The sequence below is a fragment of the Hylobates moloch genome, unplaced genomic scaffold (assembly GCF_009828535.3).
Source record: "Hylobates moloch isolate HMO894 unplaced genomic scaffold, HMol_V3 SCAFFOLD_3, whole genome shotgun sequence".
Lineage (NCBI taxonomy): Eukaryota > Metazoa > Chordata > Mammalia > Primates > Hylobatidae > Hylobates > Hylobates moloch.
The window spans coordinates 119,871,284-119,891,882 of record NW_026652278.1 but is presented as its reverse complement, the minus strand read 5'-3'; the positions used below and the strand labels follow the sequence as shown (position 1 = coordinate 119,891,882).

Here is a 20,599-nt window from a genome sequence, read left to right as displayed (position 1 = left end):
TCAATAAAAACTTTCAATTCTTAAAAATTTTACATTTAAATTATCTGAGAGAAAAGATCAGTCGAAATTTTAACATTCAAATTGTAATTAACTAAATTAAGTTGTCCAAACGCTACGAAGATATTGTAAATCTGCTTTCTGTTAGGATATCAAAATATTCAATACAACACAAACACAGAATTTATCGTCCCTATTCTTTACCTTGTTCAATATCATAACTTTATAAATACATAAAGAAATTTTCTTATCTTGTAGAGACACCACCATATATAAGCAAGTCTTAAAAGAATTAACTATTGGCTGGGTGCAGTGGCTCATGCCTGCAATCCCAGCAGTTTGGGAGGCCAAGCTGGGTGGATCACCTGAGGTTGGGAGTTCGAGACCAGCCTAATCAACATGGAGAAACCCCGTTGCTACTAAAAATACAAATAAAATTAGCCAGGCATGGTGGCACATGCCTGTAATCCCAGCTACTCCGGAGGCTGAGGCAAGAGAAGCGCTTAAACCCGGGAGGCGGAGGTTGCAGTGAGCTGAGATCGTGCCACTGCACTCCAGCCTGGGTGACAGAGCGAGACTCCATCTCAAAAAAAATAGGAACGGAGTCTTATTCTTTTGCCCAGGCTAGAGGGTGGTGGCACGATTTCGGCTCACTGCAACCACCGCCTCCCGGGTTCAAGTGCTTCTCCTGCCCCAGCCTCCTGAGTAGCTAGGACTACAGGCCCACACCACTGCACCTGGTTTATTTTTGCATTTTTAGTAGAGATGGCGTTTCACCACGTTGACCAGACTGGTCTTGAACTCCTGACCTTGTGATCCGCCCACCTCAGCCTCCCAAAGTGCTGGGATTACAGGTGTGAGCCACCATGCCTAGACAAAAGAAATAATTCTTTAGCTATAGCTCCGACTTTTTCTCTTTGCAAAAGAAATGCTTGGCTGTACAAGCTGTTGATATATCAATAAGATAGTTTATGTTGTCTTTTTTTTAAAACTTTTAGTATATGATAGCATCTGATTTATTAAAATGTTGATACTTACAAGTAAAGTCAATCCATGCCAGAAAACAAAAAACACAAACGCACAGATAGTTTTCTCTATTTGTCTATTTTTTTTTTTTTTTTGGAGACAGGGTCTTGCTGTTGTCCAGGATGGAGTGCCGTGGCATGATCACAGCTCACTGCAGCCTTAACTTCCTGGGCTCAAGTGATCCTCCCACTTCAGCCTCCCAAGTAGCTGGGATTACAGATATCTGCTACCAAGCCCAGCTAATTTTTAATTTTTTTTAGACATGGGGTCTCACTATGTTGCCCAGGCTGGTCTCAAACTGTTAGACTCAAGCGATCCTCCCGCCTTAGCCTCCCAAAGTGCTGGGATTACAGGCATGAGCCATTGCACCTGGCCTTTGTTTTTTTCTTATTGTAGTATTTTGGTCCTCATTTAATGTTTTATGTTTTTTCTTTTAACCTATATGACTTCTCTTTTTTTACTCTGGTGGAATATACATTTTAACCATTTTTTTTTTTTTTTAAGAGACAAGGTCTCACTTTAGCCCAAGGTGGAGTGCGGTGACACAATTACGGCTCACTGCAGCCCTGACCTGCTGGGCTCAAGCAATCCTCCCACCTCAGCCTCCCAAGCAGCTGGGACTACAGGCATGTGCTATCACGCCTGGCTAATTTCTTTATTTCTTTTTTCTTTGAGAGATGGAGTTTTGCTCTTGTTGCCCAGGCTGGAGTGCAATGGCGTGATCTCCGCTCACTGCAACTTCCACCTCCCAGGTTCAGGTGATTCTCCTGCCTCAGCCTCCCGAGTAGCTGGGATTACAGGCATGTGCCACCACGCCCGGCTAATTTTGTATTTTATTTATTTATTTATTTATTTATTTATTTGAGACGGAGTCTCGCTCTGTTGCCCAGGCTGGAGTGCAGTGGCGCAATCTCGGCTCACTGCAAGCTCCGCCTCCGGGGTTCACGCCACTCTCCTGCCTCAGCCTCTCCGAGTAGCTGGGACTACAGGCGCCCGCCACCACGCCCGGCTACTTTTTTGTATTTTTAGTAGAGATGGGGTTTCACCGTGGTCTCGATCTCCTGACCTCGTGATCCGCCCGCCTCGGCCTCCCAAAGTGCTTGGATTACAAGCGTGAGCCACCGCGCCCGGCCTTAATTTTGTATTTTAAGTAGAGATGCAGCTTCTCCATGTTAGTCAGGCTAGTCTTGAATGGCTAATTTCTTTTAATTTTCTGAAGAGGCAGAGTCTCCTTATGTTGCCCCAAATGGTCTTGAACTCCTGGGTTGAAGTGATCCTCCCACCATGGCCTCCTGAATAACTGTGATTACGGACATGAGTCACCACACCTGTCCGTTTTAACCATTTTTAAGTGTATGATTCAGTGGCATTAAGTACAGTAACATTGTAGTGCAACCATCACTACCATCTATCTTCAGAACATTTTCATCTTCCCAAACTGATTTCTCATTTTAATTTCCTTAGCAGTTCATATTTTAGAACTACTATCATAGTAAAAGACTGTACTCTGTCAGCTGAAGATTTGGCCTGAGGTGAATGGATTCTTAGGCAACATAAAACCTCAATTCTGAGCTGAAAACTTTGCTTGGACAGAAGGGGTAATATCATCCCTTATCCACTGTCAATAAATTCCTGAATAGAACAAAGACAAATAAATTTAGAATGGTTTAAGAATTATTTCTGTGTTGTGCTCATGGGAACTCTTAATTTTCAATCTCATAATGAGAACTGCCACTGTTAACTAACACCTTTGCTTCATTTTGCGTTCTCAGCATTGTCCTGTTTCCTGATATTTTAAAGATTTTGGGGAAATGAAACCACTTAAGAATTTTTTCATTAGAAAGCTGGACATCTCTGCTATTATTTGTATTTTCCTTTTGTATGTAGTGACTTCATTATTGGATAGTAGCTTTAATAGGAATTTTTTATTGCAGTATTAACTAACTACCCACCTAATTAATTTCAGTAATCAGTCTCTCTGCTCAAATTCGACTGTCTCCTAACAGTCTTCCCCAGTGTCCCATGATGAATGGGTACAGGCCATGTGACTCCTCTGTCACAGCTGACTGGGCCAAGCATAAGCCAAACTAGGGCAATGAGATTTGCTCTTTTGGTAATATGGAATTGGGACAGACTATAGTTAGATTCTGTTGAGCTTTTGGATATGAAAGCTCTGTGGGGCTGTGGTAGCTATGTTTTGTTAGCTGTATGAGAAATGAGGAGGCCAGACTGCCCATGACATAGACATAGGGCATAAAGCAGAAACAAGAGACTGTGCAACAGGGAAGAAGATGAGATAAGGGAAGTATCCCCTTGGATCTTGATGGCTTCCCATTTCCCGCTTCTAAAATCTCATGAGGTAGAAAATGCACACAGGAGGTCAGCCTCAGTGGCTCATGTCTATAATCCTAGTGCTTTGGGAGGCCAAGGTGGGAGGATCTCTTGAGGCTAAGAGTTCGAGACCCTATCTCTGCAAAACTAAAAATAAAAAATATTAGCTGGATGTGCTGGAACGTTCCTGTAGTCCCAGCTACTCAGGAGGCCAATGCAAGAGGATCACTGGATCCCAGAAATTTAAGGCTGCAGTGAGCTGTGATCAGGCCACTGTACTCCACCCTAGGTGACAGAGTGAGACCCTGTCTCTTAAAAAAAAAAAAAAGATAGAAAAATGCATACAAGTTGATTTGCTTTTCATTCCTTTACTGGCATGATGGCAATAGCAACAGCATTTAAGGAATAATAAACTAGATGACCTCTATAGGCCTTTCTCAATTCCAGCTTCCTATGAATCTAAGTAATAGGAAATCAGCTGATGATAGCACAAATAGGGCAGGAAACAACAAACAGACTTTATACCAAAGTTTCAACATGTTTTGGATATGTATAATTTTTTTTGAGACAGAGTCTCATTGGTTACAAAAGCTGGAGTGCAGTGGTGTGATCACAGCTCACTGTAACCTCCGCCTCCCAGGTGCAAGTGATTCTCCTGCCTCATCCTCCCAAGTAGCTGGGATTACAGGCGTGTGCCACCATGCCCAGCTAATTTTTTGTATTTTTAGTAGTGACAGGTTTCGTCATGTTGGCCAGGCTGGTCTTGAACCCCTGACCTCAGGTGATCCACCCGCCTCGGCCTCCCAAAGTGCTGGGATTACAGGCGTGAGCCACTGCGCCCGGCTCTCACGTATAATTTTTAACAAGGAGCTAAACATAAATTTACTGAATAAACCTTATTACTAAGATGAGTTTAAAGTTTTTCAGTTGAAGAGCTATAACAATAGTTGAGAACAGACATAGGAGATGGCTGCAGCAGAGGCAGAAGTTATTTGTTATTTTGGTTCTTTTTTTTTTTTTTTTTTTGAGATGGAGTCTTGCTCTGTTGCCCAGGCTGGAGTGCAGTGGCGTGATCTTGGCTCACTGCAACCTCTGCTTCCCAGGTTCAAGCAATTCTCCTGCCTCAGCCTCCCGAGTAGCTGGAACTACAGGTGCATGCCACCACACCTGGCTAAGTTTTGTATTTTTAGTACAGATGGGGTTTCACCATGTTGGCCAGGCTGGTCTCGAACCCCTGACCTCAGGCGATCCGCCAGCCTCAGCTTCCTAAAGTGCTGGGGTTACAGGCATGAGCCACTGCGCCCGGCTGGGCCTCATATTTTCTTAAAAAAACAAGAAGAGGCAGGGAAAGTAGAGATGGACAAATAGAACAACTGATCTTGAAGGAAACAGATGTTATAAAAAGAATAATTTAAAAAATTATATTATGGGGATAGTTTCATCACTAGGTAAAGTTATTAAAAAATCAGTGAATTCTACAATTGAAATGGTTTTTTGTTTGTTTTTGTTTTTGCTTTTTTTAAAATCGAGACAGGGTCTTGCTCTGTTACCCAGGCTGAAGTGCAGTGGCATGGTCTCAGCTCATTGCAACCTCTGCTTCCCAGGCTCAAGTGATCCTCAGCCTTAGCCTCCCAAGTAGCTGGGACCACAGGCATGTATCATCACGCCAAGCTATTTTTGCTGTTTTCAGTAGAGACTGCTGTCTTTGCCCAGCCTGAAATGAATAAATTTTATATGTAAAATATACCTCAATAAAATTGTTTAAAAATTAAAATATATATACACATTCTAATTTACATGCCAGAAAAATAGAATACTTCCAAATATATAAAAAATAATAAGTTTTTAAGAGAAAAGAATAAGCTGGATAACAAAAAGATCTTGGAAATTATGATAAAAAGCCATTTGCTTTCCATCTATTATGTCTTTATTCTTTTAAATTCTTTTCTATCTTTTTTTTAGATTAATTGGGTGTTTTTCATTCTGTTTTATTCCTCTTATTAGCTATACTTCTCTCTTTATTTGGTAGTTTCTCTATGGTTTACAATATGTATTTTAATTTAACAGAATCTGTATTAATTGGATTAATTTTTTTTTTTTTGAGACAGCATCTCACTCTGTTGCCCCGGCTAGAGTACAGTGGCGCGATCTTGGCTCACTGCAACCTCCGCCTCCCGGATTCAAGTGATTCTCCTGCCTCAACCTCCTGAGTAGCTGGGACTACAGGCACGTGCCACCACGCCCGGCTAATTTTTGTATTTATAGTAGAGATGGGGTTTCACCATATTGGCCAGGCTGGTCTCGAACTCCTGACCTCGTGATCCGCCCACCTCAGCCTCCCAAAGTGCTGGGATTACGGGTGTGAGCCACTGTGCCCGGCTTATTTGGATTAATTTATTAATTAATTAATTTATTTTTTGAGACGGAGTCTCGCTCCGTCGCCCAGGCTGGAGTGCAGTGGCGCAATCTCGGCTCACTGTAAACTCCGCCTCCCGGGTTCACGCCATTCTCCTGCCTCAGCCTCTCCGAGTAGCTGGGACTACAGGCGCCTGCCACTATGCCCGGCTAATTTTTTTGTATTTTTAGTAGAGACGGGGTTTCACCGTGGTCTCGATTTCCTGACCTCGTGACCCGCCTGCCTCGGCCTCCCAAAGTGCTGGTATTACAAACGTGAGCCACCGCGCCCAGCCTGGATTAATTTTTACAATGACCAAATAATGAAGGTGAAGGCTAGAAGAAAAATGTCAAATGTCAAACAAATGGTGAACAACAAAAATTCAGAGAAAGAAATTATAAGAGAAGAGTTAAAAGGTGTAGATAATATGGCCGGGTGTGGTGGTGGTGGCGGCTCATACCTGTTATCCCAGCACTTTGGGAGGTGAGGCAGGTGGATCACCTGAGGTCAGGAGTTTGAGACCAGCCTGGCCAACATGGCGAAATCCTGTCTCTACTAAAAATATGAAAATTAGCCGGGCGTGGTGGCACCTACCTGTAGTCCCAGCTACTCGGGAGGCTGAGGCAGAAGAATCGCTTGAACCCAGGAGACAGAGGTTGTCGTGAGCTGAGATCACGCCACTGTACTCCAGCGTGGGTGACAGAGCAAGACTCTGTCTCAAACAAAGTATTAATCTAGTAGTTCCAACATCTTTCTTTTTTTTTTTTTCTTTTTCTTTTTTTTGAGACGGAGTCTTGGTAGGGTGGTGTGGCTCACACCTGTAATCCCAGCACTTTGGGAGGCCAAGGCAGGCAGATCACCTGAGGTCAGGAATTCAAGACCAGCCTGGCCAACATGGCACAACCCCGTCTCTACTAAAAATACAAAAATTAGCCGGATGTGGTGGCGAGTGCCTGTAATCCCAGCTACTTGGGAGACTGAGGCAGGAGAGTCACTTGACTCCGGGAGGCAGAGGTTGCAGTCAGCCGAGATTGCAGGGCCACTCCACTCCAACCTGGGTGACAGAGCGAGACTCCATCTCAAAAAAAAAAAAAAAAAAAAAAAAAAAGAGATGGAGCCTTGCTCTGTTCCCCAGGCTGGAGTGCAGTGTCACAATCTTGGCTCACCGCAACCTCCATCTCCCGGGTTCAAGTGATTCTCCTGCCTCAGCCTGCAGAGTAGCTGAGATTACAGGTGCCTGCCACCAAGCCCAGCTAATTTTTGCATTTTTAGTAGAAATGGGGTTTCGCCACGTTGGCTAGGCTGGTCTTGAACTCCTGACCTCAGGCAATCCACCTGCGTCGGCCTCCCAAAGTGCTGGGATTACAGGCGTGAGCCACCATGCCTGGCTCCAACATGTTTCTAACAGGAATCTCAGAAAAGAATAGAGACAAAACAGGAGAAAAAAATTGCAAAAATAATAGATGAAAATTTATCTGTTTTTTTCAAACTGAAAGGGTCTTCTGAGTGGCAGGTACAAAGAATTAAAAAAAAAAAAAAATACCCAACATCTAACCACTAAGGATATAGAAAAGACCACAAAAGTTTCTAGAGAGAAATAACTGGTTACCTACAAAGGTAGAAGAATCAAGTTGGTATCAAGCATTTCATCAATAATCCTGGAAGACAGAAAAAAACACACCAAAACCTTCTAAATTCTGAAGGAAGTTATTTTGAACCAAGAATTGCATAAGTAGGCAAGGGGTTAACTAAGTATGAGGGATAATAAAGTCATCTTGACATATGAATAACTCAGAAAATTTACTATCTACAGAACCTCAATGAAAAAAGTATCAGAAGCTGTAAGGACAACACTAGCACATCAACAAGTTATTCACCACAATCAGGTGGGCTTTTATTCCTGGGATGCAAGATTGGTTCAATATATGCAAATTAATAAATGTTATTCACCACATAAACAGACTTACAAAAACCACATGATCATCTCAATAGATACAGAAAAGGCTTTTGATAAAATTCAACATCACTTCATGTTAAAAACCTTCAATAAATTAGGCATCAAAGGAAGATACCTCAAAATAATAAGAGCCATCTATGACAAACCCACAGCCAGCACCATACTGAATGGGCAAAAGCTAGAAGCATTCCCCTTGAGAACTGGAACAAAACAAGGATGCCCATTCTCACTACTACTATTCAACACAGTATTGGAAATCCTAACCAGAACAATCAGGCAACAGAAAGAAATAAAAGGCATCCAAATAGAAACAGAGGAAGTCAAGTCCACTATCTCTCTTTGCAGACAATATAATATTATACCTCAAAAACCCCACAGACTCTGCCAGAAGCCTCCTAGAACTAATAAATAACTTCAGTAAAGTTTCAAGATAGAAAATTAATGTATAAAACTCAGTAACATTTCTATACACCAATAACATCCAAGCTGAGAGCCAAATCAAGAACACAATCTCATTTATAATAGCCACACAACCGCACACACAGAAACCTAGGAATACAGCTTACCAAGCAGGTAAAAGATCTCTACAATGAGAATTACAAAACACTGCTGAAAGAAATCAGAGACAACATAAACAAATGGAAAAACATTCCATGCTCATGTATAGGAAGAATCAATATTGTTAAAATGGCTGTACTGTCCAAAGCAATTCACAGATTCAATGCTATTCCTATAAAACTACCAAAACCATTTTTGACAGAATTAGAAAAATTATTCTAAAATTCCCATATGAAACCAAAAAACAGCATGAATCACCAAAGCAATCTTAAGCAAAAAAAGCAAAGCTGGAAGCATCACATTACCCAACTTCAAAATATACTACAAGGCTATAGTAACCAAAACAACATGGTACTGGTATGCTGGTATAAAAACAGACACATAGACCAATGGAATAGCACAGAGAATGCAGAAATAAAGCCACACACCTATAACCACCTGATCTTTGGCAAAGTCAACAATAACAGACAAAAGAGAAAGGACTCCCTATTCAATAAATGGTGCTAGGATAGATGGCTAGCCATATGCAGAAGATTGAAATTGGACCCATTCCTTTCATCATAAACAAAAATTAAATCAAGATGGATTAAAGGCTTTAATGTAATACCTAAAACAGTAAAAACCCCAGAAAAAAAACCTAGGAAATTCTGGGTTCAGCCTTGGTGATATGGTTTAGCTGTGGCCCCATCCAAATCTCATCTTGAATTCCCACGTGTTTTGGGAGGGACCCGGTGGGAGGTAGTTGAATCATGGGGGCAGGTCTTTCCCATGCTGTTCATGTGACAGTGAATAAGTCTCATGAGCTCTGATGGTTTTAAAAAGGGGAGTTTCCCTGCACAGGCTCTCTTCTCTTGTTTGTCACCATATGAGATGTGCCTTTCACCTTCCGCCATGATTGTGGGGCCTTCCCAGCCACGTGGACTGTTAAGTCCATTAAACCTCTTTCTTTTGTTTGCCCAGTATCGGGTATGTCTTTATCAGCAGCGTGAAAACAAACTAATACACTTGGCAAAGAATTTATAAGTAAGTCCCCAGAAGCAAATGCAACATAAAGAAAAGAGACAAGTGGGACCTAATTAAACTAAAGAGCTTCTGCACAGCAAAAATAAAATAAAATAAAATAAGTATCGACAGGTTGAGACAACCTACAGAATGTGAGAAAAATATTTACAAACTTGCATTCAATAAAGGTCTAATATCCAGAATCTATAATAAACAATTTAACAAAAACCAAATAACCCCATTAAAAAACAGGAAAAAGATACAAACAGGCAGCCTTTGAAAGAGTGATAATCCCATCACCCAGGTCATGAGCATAGTACCTGATAGGTAGCCTTCCTAAAGATTCCTCCAGAATCTGTATTATTTGCACTCATTTTATAATGACCATGTATTATTTCGTAATTTTAAAACAATCTAAATGAGTGATTTAGCTAGTATGTTGTCCTTGTTTTGTTTTTAAATAGAGTAAAAAATCCTGTTTTTTCCCACATCAGCAACTCACCTTCACCTAGGAGCCTCTTTCATTTTAAGCTATGGTAAGAACTAAGACACCAGAAGGCTACTTTCTTACTTTTTATTTCTATTTTTGAGATGCAGTCTCACTCTGTTGCCCAGGCTGGAGTGCAGTGGTGCGATCTCGGCTCACTGCAACCTCCACCTCCCAGGTTCAAGTGATTCTCCTGTCTCAGCCCCCTTAGTAGCTGGGATTCCAGATGTGCAACACCAAGCCCAGCTAATTTTTGTATTTTCGTATTTATTACATGCCTGTAGCTAATTTTTGTATTTTTAGTAGAAATGGGGTTTCACCATGTTGGCCAGGCTCATGTTTTTTTTTTAAAAATATATATTTTATATATTTAAATGAAAGTCTGCGTATAATAATGAACTCATTCACCTTGAGTAATCAAGAAATCAATGAACAACTGTATCGCTTCCATAGCTGCATAACTGCTTTGCTTTGGATTCTAGACTCTAAAAGCCCAGTATTTCATCCCAATAATCATTCAAAAGATGTTTAAAGTTCCTAAGTACGTAAAGTACCACAGTGGCAGAGTTAAAGACAAACTACAGACTTAGACAATTCATATAATTTAAAATGTAACGTTTATAAGTTACTAGAATAAACTGTTTCGCTTTTATCTTATTTAGTTCTTTGCCTTTTGGGGGGGCTACATTTAATAATGGCATTTGCAGAGAGAGGGGAGTGGAGAAAAACCAGAAAGACCTGAAGAATTAGAGCTGGATGCAATGGTGCGCACCTATAGTCCCAGCTACTTGGGAGGCTGACGGGTAGAATCACTTGAGTCCAGGAGTTTGAGACCAGCTTGGCCAACAGTGAGATTCAGTCTCTTAAAAAAAAAAAAAAAAGGTCAGCCAGGAGCAGTGGCTCATGCCTGTAATCCCAGCACTTTGGGAGGCCGAGGCAGGAGGATCACAAGGTCAGGAGATCGAGACCATCCTGGCTAACACGGTGAAACCTTGTCTCTATTAAAAATACAAAAAATTAGCCGGGTGTGGTGGCAGGCACAGGAGGCTGAGGCAGGAGAATGCAGTGAGCCGAGATCGCGCCACTGCACACCAGCCTGGGCGACAGAGCGAGACTCTGTCTAAAAAAAAAAAAAAAAAAAAATCTGTCAAAAAACAAAAAACAAACAAAAAAACAAAACGAGGAGGAGGAGGAGAGGAAGAAGGTGAAGGAGGAGAAGAAGAAAGGAGAAGGAAGAAGAAGGAAGAATAAAGAAGAAGGAAGAAGTGGAACAGAAAGTAAGGAGGGAGGAAGATGAGAGCTAGTAAGAAATGACTAAGTTTTTCTCTGAACCAACAGCTGCTATGGTTACACATCTTTAATCACATATTTGCCTACTGCTGCCAGGTGGTACACTGCTTTTCTTAATCACTTGTTGCCTTTGACAAGGCTGAAAGCAGTACTCTACAAGTTTCAAACTACACATTCCAAAAGGCAAATACCTAGCTTTTTGAGTCTAGAAGAGAGGCAGACTGAAGAGGGTTGAGATTCAAGGAAACTCTAATTTAAGTCATATGAAATCAGTATTCCTTCTACCCCACCCTCAAAGAACTCCTTGTACTGATTCTGCCTAGTCTTTTGTTGTTGTTACTTTTTTTCTTTTTAAAATAAAAATATCCTTTTGACTGCCTAGTCTTTTGAGATGTAAGTCTTTAACACTCTTTCATCATATTTCCTGATCTCCAGAGAGTACAGTATGATTGTGTATGTACATCTGTATTAGATGCAAATCAATTAGAAAATGTGCTGCGGGAAGTCAGGGACCCTGAACAGAGGGACCAGCTGGAGCCAAGGTGAAGAACATAAATTGTGAGGATTTCATGGACATTTATCAGTTCCCAAAATTAACACTTTTATAATTTCTTACACCTGTCTTTACTGCAATCTCTGAACATAAATTGTGAATATTTCATGGACATTTATCACTTCTCCAATCAATACTCTTTATAATTTCTTATGCCTGTCTTTAATCTCTTAGTCACGTTATCTTCGTAAGCTGAGAATGTATGTCACCTCAGGACCACTGTTGTACAGATGGATTGTAAAACGTGTGTTTGAACAATATGAAATCAGTGCACCCTGAAAAAGAACAGAATAACAGCGATTTTCAGGAAACAAGGGAAGATAACCATAAGGTCTGACTGCCTGCGGGGTCGGGCAGAATAGAGCCATATTTTTCTTCTTGCAGAAAGCAAGTAGGAGAAATATCGCTGAATTCTTTTCCCAGGGAGGAATAACCCTGGGGGTAGGTCTACAGCCGCTCTGGGAGTGTCTGTCTTATGCAGTTGAGATAAGGACTGAAATACGCCCTGGTCTCCTGCAGTACCCTCAGGCTTACTAGGATTGGGAAATTCCAGCCTGGTAAACTCTAGTCAGACCATTGTCTGCTCTCAAACCCTGTTTCCTGTTAAGATGTTTATCAAGACAATGCGGGTACAGCGGGACATAGAGCCTCATCAGTAATCCTAATTTTGCCTTTGCCTGTGATCTTTATTGCCCTTTGAAGCATGTGATCCTTGTGACCTACTCCCTGTTCGTACACCCCCTCCCCTTTTAAAATCCCTAATAAAAACATGCTGGTTTTGCGGCTCGGGGTCGCCATCACGGTCCTACCAATATGTGATGACACCCCTGGAGGCCCAGCTGTAAAATTTCTCTCTTTGTACTCTTTCTCTTTATTTCTCAGACCGGCTGACACTTAGGGAAAATAAAAAGAACGTATGTTGAAATATTGGGGGCTGGTTCCCCCGATAAGAGTGAAAAGGTGAGTGAATACTATTTATTTGAACAGTTAAATTTTGGCTCTGATCAGGTCATATCACATTAGTTTTATAAAAGATTTTAGCTAAATATTGGTTTTCCAGCACATGTAAATGAATATGTAGCTGTCTACTCCTTTTCCTCTACTTGTCCACACTCCTTTCAACTTTAATTTCTTTATTCCTGCCTGTATCTTTCCAGCAAGCCCTAATTCAGAAGTGGGAAGCCGTTAAGTACCATACAGTTAAATAAATTGCCCAAGCGCAGGGAGCTGAGTGGCTGAGTCATGGCCCATGGCTCTTCCTTATGTTAGACACAGGGAATTACCAGTACCTACAAAGAATTTTTTATAGCCAAGGAAAATTTTTATACAATTTTTTTTTCCTTTTTAGAATGAGTAGAGAACCACTGAATGCCATTTATGCCATTTAAAGATAGTAAGAATGATTTTTAAAACATTGGCAAAAACTATTGTTGTAATCATTAGAAAAAAGCAGAGTATAATATTAAAGTATTATTTTTCCTGCTTATAATATTGAATTTACTTAGTTACATACTTATATTTAAAATCACACATAAATGTATTTAGATTTACTGCTGTTAAAACCATCAAAATAAAGTAGCAGTGAAAATTAAAGTATTATTTTTCCTGCTTATGTTTATTTTATTGACATATATTTACAATGTTGTAAAATTTAATTTTAAAGTTTAACATACATATTTAAAATCACGAGTCTATTAATTTAGAAATACTGATCTTTCTACTCTCTAATAAACCACTATTCTTTTAAAAATAAAAACTAGATCAGTAGTAAGCATGAAATCAGAACAGGAATTATCTACATTTTGTTATTTTAAGTAATATCTTACTTCTTTGGTTCAATTTGGAATATGGCATAAAAGTAACGCCTGAAGTAACGCTGAAAAGGATAGCTGTTTTTGTTACACATAAACACACAGATATATACCTACACATACACACATATTTCTATAAATGGAATAAAATATCATGAAAGCCTGGAGCAGTTTATTTGCAAGTATGCATAATTTAAAATGAGTGCCTAGCCGGGCCAAGTGGCTCACACCTGTAATCCCAGCATTTTGGGAGGCTGAGGCAGGTAAATCACTTGAGGTTAGGAGTTTGACACCAGCCTGGACCACATGGTGAAACCCCATCTCTACTAAAAATACAAAAATTAGCCAGGGGTGGTGGCATGTGCCTATAATCCCAGCTACTAGGGAGGCTGAGACATGAGAATCTCTTGAACCCAGGAGGCAGAGGTTGCAGTGAGCCAAGATCACGCCACTGCACTCCAGCCTGGGCAACAGAGTAAAACTCCATCTAAAAAATTTTTAAAAATGAATAAATACATACATAAAATGAGTGCTTTATCCCTAAATATTTGAGGAACCTAAACCCAATTATGTGAAAAATATTTTTTACCTCTGATGCTGAGAAATAAAAATCATATAGAAGACATATAAACTATCCTCAAAGGAATATTAATATTTTACCAGAAGATAAACATTAAATTTTCCTGAACTTGTATTATAATTCAATCTTGGGTAATATTTGAATACTAAACTATGCCATGTTACAATAAAATTATTTAAGGTTGCTCAAATGGACATTTTGTTTTTTTTTTGTTTGTTTTGAGACAGAATTCTCACTCTGCCACCCAGGCTGGAGTGCAATGGCACGATCTCGGCTCACTGCAACCTTTGGCTTCCAGGTTCAAGCGATTCTCCTGCCTCAGCCTCCTGAGTAGTTTGGATTACAGGCACCCACCATCATGCCCTGCTAATTTTTGTAGAGACAGGATTTCACTAGGTTGGCCAGACTGGTCTCGAACTCCTGACATCAAGGTGATCTGCCCGCCTCGGCCTCCCAAAGCGCTGGGATTATAGGCATGAGCCACCACGCCTGGCCTGAATGCTATGTTTTAAAATATTATAGTTCATTTGGAATTTTGACATAAATACATTTCCAATATAGGCTGTCCAGAAGATACATCACAATTCATGAGCTATTTTACATTACATAGGGAAATCCATATTTTGTGGTCTATAAACCCTGTCACCACAGATCTTAAGCAGACTTAAAACTGTTCTTTAAGGGAAAAGAATGCTTGCAGTTCCCTTATTTCATTTACCTGATATATTTTTCTCTACCTCAATAAAAACAAAGTGTGAAAAAGAGACAGAATCACGAGTAATGGACCAAATGACAATAGGACGAATAGGTTTCTCCTTGTGGATTAATCTATACTTGGCATAGCCTTAAACTTTTCCTACTTATTTGGCAATATGATCAAAAGTTTAAAATCTGCGCAAATCTTATAAATCCGGAAATTCCATGTTTAGCAACTTATGGCACAAAAATAATCAGAGAAACAGGTAAGGAGATGTATATAAGGATGTTCATTGTGATGTTGTTTATAATAGTGAAAAACAATGCAACTTAAATGTGCACCATAAGGAATTCGTAAATTATGGTAGAGCCACAGTATGGAATACCAAAGAGCCATTAATGATAACCAACTGCATATTCACTGATTAATTAGGTAAAAAAAAAATAAGTACAGTTGTACGTGAACACATAAGAGAAAGACTAGAATATACATAAAATTGTGGTTAACATTCATTGGTGGAATTTTTTTTTCTTTTTTCTTATTTGCATTTTCTAATGTTTTAATGCAATAAGATAAATTGCTGCACAAGAATGACGGGGAAAGAAAGGAAAAATAGATGTCAATGTGCATCATCTGGGAATTTATAGTATTTCACTAAAATAAGTTATGCTTCAAATCTGACTAGAAGTTGTTGAAAAAAATATTAATTATGTTGTAAAAATTGCCACTGCAGAGACAGGAAGTCAACTTGTTTCCCCATTCCTGTCACTAACTGGAAAGAACCTTTCCTCAATTTCCAGCAGATGTTGAGGAGTATTTCTGAGTCTGAGTAAAAGCACATAATTTTCCTCCTTTCTTTATGTTTTATGGCTTGTATAACTGTCCAGATAAGGTGGAGAATCTATAAGAAAGGGACACATAGTTCCAGGGATTGAAGTGATGATATGTAGAAACTGAAAGTTTCTTTTCCTTCTATATCCTTTAGCATACTGGCTAAAGAGCTACACATTCACTTATGCTTTTAAAAAAAATTTTTTTTTTGCTCTGTCACCCAGGCTGGGTGCAGTGGTACAATTATAGCTCACTCTAACCTCGATCAGGCAATTCTCAGTATATAAGACCATAGGCACATGCCATCATGGCCAGATAATTTATTTTCTATTTTTTTGGTAGAGACAGGGTCTTTCTATGTTGCCCAGGCTGACTTAATGCTTTCAATAAAGCACTAATAAGATAAAGCATAATCTAAAAGAGTTAAGGCTGGGTGCAGTGGCTCAAGTCTGTAATCTCAGCACTCTGGGGAACAAAGGCAGGAGGATTACTTGAGCCCAGGAATTTGAGATCAGCCTAGACAATGTAGTGAGACCCCCATCTCTACAAAAAAAACTAAAAAAATTTAGCCAAGTCTAGTGACATCAGTCTACTGTCCCAACTACTCAGGAGGCTGAGGTGAGAGGATCACTTGAGCCAGGGAGGTTGAGGGTGCAGTGAGCCAAGATAGCACCACTGCACCCTAGCCTGATTGACAAAGCAAGACTCTGTCAAACAAATAAATAAATACATAAACGAGCTACATGTTTATGTTTTTTATATTCCCTGCACACTATTTTCACTCCTTTTTTTTTTTTTTTTAAGATGGTGTTTCACTCTTGTCACCTACCCTGGAGTCCAATGGCGCGATCTCAGCTCACTGCAACCTCGGCCTCCCAGGTTCAAGTGATTCTCCTGCCTCAGCCTCCTGAGTAGCTGAGATTACAGATGTCTGCCACCACGCTTGGCTAAATTTTTTTGTATTTTTAGTAGAGACGGGGTTTCACTATGTTTGCCAGGCTGGTCTCGAACTCCTGATGTCAGGTGATCCACCCGCCTAGGCCTCCGAAAGTGCTGGGATTACAGGTGTGAGACACCGCGCCTGGCCTCATTCCTTATTTATCACTTTTAACAACCCTACGAGGTAAGTGTTATTAGTCCTACTTTATAAAGCCTGGTTCACCATCCTGGCTAACACGGTGAAACCCCGTCTCTACTAAAAATACAAAAAAAAATTAGCCGGGCGAGGTGGCGGGCACCTGTAGTCCCAGCTACGCGGGAGGCTGAGGCAGGAGAATGGCGTGAACCCCGGGGGGCGGAGCCTGCAGTGAGCCGAGATTGCGCCACTGCACTCCAGCCTGGGTGAAAGAGCGAGACTCCGTCTCAAAAAAAAAAAAAAAAAAAAAAAAAAGCCTGGTTCAGACATTAAGTAATTGACATTAGGTCCATAAAGAGTAGACTTAGGGTTCAATCCCAGATCTGTTTAATTCCAAAGTTCTAGCTCTTTCCGCTATATGACATTGCTTGCCTTTCATTCAGAGGTTATCAACAGAAAAAAATATAAATTTAAAATAATGCCTTAGGGGTAACAAAATAATGGACACCTGACAACTTTTAATCAGGTCAATCAAACCGCTCTTCTGTTAGTTCACACTTTGTAGGTTCATTTATAGGGTTCTGAATGTATTGGAATTCAGAATTCCAATACATTCACTTAAAAGGTTAAGTAGGTTTCTATTACAGAATAATCTCTTTTTGACAGAAGAATTTTTCAGACGCCCATACATGTATCACTATTTTATCATTCATATTGCAGACAAAATCTTAAAAGGAGAAAACACCTACTAACCAGAAGCAGCAAATAGTTTATAATCAACAGTGTAGGGGAAAAAAAGTACAGTAGTTTGTTCTTTTTAAATAAAATTAGCTAAAACATAAAATAGAAAACTGTGTAAAGATCTAGGTCCAATACTGACTTAGAATTAAAAACAACTTAAAAAACCCATTATCAGGCCAGGTACAGTGGCTCACTCCTGTAATCCCAGCACTTGGGAGGCTGAGGTGGGCAGATCATTTGAGGTCAGGAGTTCGAGACCAGCCTGCCCAACATGTTGAAACCCCGTCTCTACTAAAAATACAAAAATTAGCCAGGTGTGGTGGCGGGTGCCTATAATCCCAACTACTCCGGAGACTGAGGCAGGAGAATCACTTGAACCCGGGAGGCGGAGGGTGCAGTGAGCACCACTGCTCTCCATCTAGCCTAGGCAACAGAGCGAGACTCTGGAGACTCTGTCTCTAGCCTGGGAGACAGAGTGAGATTCCGTCTCAAAAACAAAACAAAACAAAACAAAACAAAACAAAACAAAACAAAACACAAATCATTAACAGTGGCCGAGCGTGGTGGCTCATGCCTATAATCCCAGCACTTTGGGAGGCGAGGCAGGTGGATCCCTTGAGACCAGGAGGTCGAGAACAGCCTGGCCAACATGGCAAAAGCCCATCTGTACTAAAAATACAAAAATTAGCCAGGTATAGTGGCACACGCTTATAATCCCAGCTACTCAGGCAGCTGAGACATGAGAATCGCTTGAACCTGAAAGGCAGAGCGTACAGTGAGCACCACTGCACCCCATCCAGCCTGGGCAACAGAGCGAGACTCTGTCTCAACAAACAAACAAAAAACCATTAACATGACTGGGCTAAGAATAACCTCTGTACTCTAACAAAGATCCAAAAAGCCAGTTTTCAACTATTGTATAATTAACCACTTAGGAACCTCAGGTATTTCAGAATATCTATTTACATTCTCAAACTGATATGCTAATTACATACCAATCCTGAGGCACTTTACTTAGTTGAACTATGTAGTCTGTCTAGTCTAAGTTACCACGTTTTTTAGTTTCTTCACTTAAAAGTACTTCTTCTTCCTATTATAAAATCAACACATTTAAAACTAAAAAAAATTTTTTTTTTTTGAGATGGAGTCTCACTCTGTGGCCCAGGCTGGAGTACAGTGGCACAATCTTGGCTCACTGCAACCTCCGCCTCCTGGGTTCAATAGATGCTCCTGCCTCAGCCTCCCAGGTAGCTGGGATTACAGGTGCCTGCCACCACACCTGGCTAATTGTGTTTTCAGTAGAGATGGGGTTTCGCCACGTTGGCCAGGCTGGTCTAGAACTTCTGACCTCAAGTGATCCAACTGCCTTGGCCTCCCAAAGTGCTGGGATTACAGGCATAAGCCACCATGCTTGACCTAAAACTAAAAATTTAGAAGCCAAAAATCTCTCCACTCAGAGATAAGCAGAGTTTGTATATTCATATATATCCTTTGGAAACTTCTGTGTGATTGTGTGTGCATACTTGTGTGTTTACAAAAATGGAACTAAAAAATCGTTTGTATTATCTTCTTAAACTTTCACACATTGTGACCATACTTCCATGTCACTAATGGTATCCACAGTATGGATAATTAATCGCCTGTTGTTGAACATTTAGGCATTATCTATTTTTTGCAACTATAAACAATGCTTCAATGAATATCCTTGTACATATACTCCTTATGTTCTTTGAAGAATTAAAATATCTTCTAATTCAGCCTTTTCAATAATTTAGGCCTGCCTTGTTACTCCTAATTTCAAATAACATAGTGTTCATGTTATAATTTTAATGAACATAAATAATGTATTAATTCATCTTTTTGAACAAAAAATTCTTACCTTGCAATAACAGATTCAACTGGCATGATATCAGGCACATAGTGAGCCATGGGGGAAACAAAGTGTCCATCTAAGATCTTACAATCTGATTGCTCTTCAATCTAAAAGAAAATCAAAACCAAGATGTGTGCAAGAAAACTAAGATATCTTGGTCTATCATGGATGTTCTTCTAATAAAAAGTTCTATTCAATTAAAATCATATTTTCAGCACCTACTATGTAAACTTTTTATGCCACTATACTTTATTTTAAATTATTTTGTGTGCATAATCATTGAATGTATTATGGGGTACATGTGATGTTTGATACAGGCATACGAGTTGTAATGATCAAATCAGGGTAAATGGGGTATCCATCACCTGAAGCACTTATCATTTCCTTGTGTTAGGAACATTCCAATTCCACTCTTATTTCAAAATATACAATAAATTATTGTTAATTATAGTGACTCTATTATGCTATCAAATACTAGATCTTATTGATTCTAACTGTACATTTGCACCCATTAATCATCTCCACTCTATCTTCCCCTCCCTGCTACTTTTCTTAACCTCTGATAATCATCAATCTACTCTTCTTGAGTTCAATTTTTAAAAATATTTAGCTCCCACGTGAGTGAAAACACATGAAATTTGTCCTTCTGTGCCTGGCTTATTTTACTTAACACAATGTCCTTCAGTTCCACCCATGTTGTTGCAAATGACAAGATTTCATTCTTTTTTACGGTTGAATAATATTTCACTGCATATTTGTACATTTTCTTTATCCATTCATCTGCTGATGAACACTTAGGTTGATTCCGCATCTTGGCTACTATGAACAGTGCTACAATAAATATGGGAGTGCCGATATCTCTTTGATACAGTGATTTCCTTTCTTTTTCATATATACCCAGTGGGGGGATTGCTGGGTCATATGGTAGTTCCAGTTTTAGCTTTTGAGGAAGTTCCATACTGTTCTCCGCAGCGGCCGTACTAACTTACATTCCCACCAACAGTGTACGAGGTTTCCTCTTTCTCCACATCCTCACCAGCTTTCATTATTGCCTGTCTTTTGGATAAAAGCCATTTTAACTAGGGTAAATGATATATCACTGTAATTTTGATTTGCATTTCTCTGATGATTAGTGATGCTGAGCATTTTTTCATATACCTGGTTGGCCATGTGTATGTCTTCTCTTGAAAAATGTAAAATGTTGGCCAGGCGCGGTGGCTCACGCCTGTAATTCCAGCACTCTGGGAGGCCAAGGCAGGTGGATCACCTGAGGTCAGGAGTTTGAGACCAGCCTTACCAACATGGTGAAACCCTGTCTCTACTACAATACAAAAAATTAGCTGGGTGTGATGGCGTGCGCCTGTAGTTCCAGCTACTTGGGAGGGTGAGGCAGAA

The 20,599-nt window shown here is 40.0% G+C and overlaps 1 protein-coding gene across 1 annotated transcript in view; it reads right to left on the bottom strand.

The window, feature by feature from the left end:
• The window catches only part of ABHD18 (abhydrolase domain containing 18), a 79,854-nt gene that overhangs the window by 32,592 nt on the left and 26,663 nt on the right, over positions 1–20,599 (bottom strand). The window contains exons 5-6 of the mRNA XM_058436753.1: positions 19,211–19,311; positions 7,363–7,407 (exon numbers count right to left, since the gene is read on the bottom strand). Of these exons, the coding sequence (XP_058292736.1) occupies positions 7,363–7,407; positions 19,211–19,311 (146 nt within the window). The remainder of the gene's footprint in view (positions 1–7,362; positions 7,408–19,210; positions 19,312–20,599) is intronic.